This window comes from Chiloscyllium plagiosum, chromosome 16, assembly GCF_004010195.1.
Source record: "Chiloscyllium plagiosum isolate BGI_BamShark_2017 chromosome 16, ASM401019v2, whole genome shotgun sequence".
NCBI lineage: Eukaryota > Metazoa > Chordata > Chondrichthyes > Orectolobiformes > Hemiscylliidae > Chiloscyllium > Chiloscyllium plagiosum.
In genome coordinates, this window is record NC_057725.1 from 76,041,716 (window position 1) to 76,043,342 (window position 1,627).

Genomic DNA, 1,627 nt, shown 5'->3' on the forward strand with positions numbered 1-1,627 from the left:
CCCCAATAGTATCCAAAACAGTATACTTATTGTTGAGAGGAATGGCTACATGGGATCCCTGCACTGCCTGCCGGTTCCCTTTTTGTCCCCTAACTGTCACCCATCTGTCTTTTTCTTTTATCTGGGGAGTGACTACTTCTCTAAGTCCTGTCAATAACCCCTCTGCCTCCGGAATGATCTGAAATTCATCCAACTCCAGCTCCAGTTCCCTAATGTGGTTTTCGAGGAGCTGGTGTTGGGTGCACTTCCCACAGATGTAGTCAGCAGGGACACTAGTGGTGATCTATACTTCCCACATTCTGCAGGAGGAACATTCCACTGCCCTAAACTCCATTCCCAATATTCTAACTCCCGAAGTAACTACTAAAAAAAAAGGATTAGGAAATAAACTAGTTACCTTACCTTGTCAATCTGGCTCCCACAACTCCCACATTGAGAGTAAAGGATGTGGTGAGTGGATGTGCAGGAAAATCTCCACCGGATGTGAAAAGATCCTTTGGGACCTTTGAGGGAGGTGAGGGAGAGGTGTGGGTGTAGGTTTCACACCTCTTGCAGTGGCAAGGGAAGGTGCAGAGAGTGGAAGGTGAGTTAGTAAGAGGTGTGGACCTAATGCGGGAGTCATGAAGGGAATGGTCTCTCCAAAACACAGAGAGGGTTGGGGAGGAAAATACGACTCTGGTCTGATTGTAGGTGGTGGAAATTGCGGAGGAGAACGCACTATATCCGGAGGTTGGTGGGATGGAAGGTGAGGACCGGGGGTTCTAACCTTGTTGTGGTTGGAGAGGTGGGGTTTGAGTGCGGAAGTGTGGAAGGTGGAGCAGATGCGCTGAATGGCATTGTTGATCATGCGGGAGGGGAGATTGTGGTCTCTGAAATAGGAGGTCATCTGGGATGTCCTGGAATGGAATTACTCCTGCTGGAAGCCGATATGGCAGAGGCGGAGAAATTAGGAGTAAGTTACAACCTGTCAGACTTATGGACATCCCACCTTCTCCAGAAATAGATCCACTGATCAAAGAATCTGAAGTCCTCCTTTGTTGCTCCAAATCTTTGACCACATATTCATCTGCTTTACCTGTCTATGCCTATACTCACATCCTGGAATCATGTCTGTGGCTGCAGAAGTGCCAGCCTGTTCCCCTGGGGTTGAATCTCCCATCATGGGTATTCTCCGTCTCGTTTTTGCTCCCAGGGTGGCTGGATCCTGACTGCACTCCCCAGAGAAATCACCACTCTCACTGTTTTCCAGCATCACAAACTACACTTGAGTGAGGTGCACTCTGCAAATTTCCAAAGTACTGACCTGGCGGCTACCCATCTTCTGAGCGAAGGTCACCCAGTCCCTCTCTCAGCGCCCTTCCTGATGGTCCTGGGTGACCAAGTCTGAAAAATGTGTTGCTAGAAAAGCGCAGCAGGTCAGGCAGCATCCAAGGAGCAGGAGAATCGGCGTTTCGGGCATAAGCCCTCCTTCAGAAATGAGGAGGGTATGCCAAACAGGCTAAGATAAAAGGGAGGGAGGAGGGACTTGGGGGAAGGGTGTTGGGAATGCGATAGGTGGAAGGAGGATAAGGTGAGGGTGATAGGCCGGAGAGGGGGTGGGGGCGGAGAGGTCGGGAAGAAGATTGCA

General features: G+C 50.2%; 1 protein-coding gene across 1 annotated transcript in view; it reads right to left on the reverse strand.

Annotated features, from left to right (window-relative positions):
* Nucleotides 1-1,158: 1,158 nt before the first annotated feature.
* LOC122558023 (WD repeat-containing protein 70) overlaps nt 1,159-1,627 on the reverse strand; it is a gene marked incomplete at its 5' end in the record, with an annotated part of 164,961 nt that continues 164,492 nt past the window's right edge. Inside the window, one exon of the mRNA XM_043706357.1 lies at nt 1,159-1,204. Within this exon, the coding sequence (XP_043562292.1) occupies nt 1,159-1,204 (46 nt within the window). The remainder of the gene's footprint in view (nt 1,205-1,627) is intronic.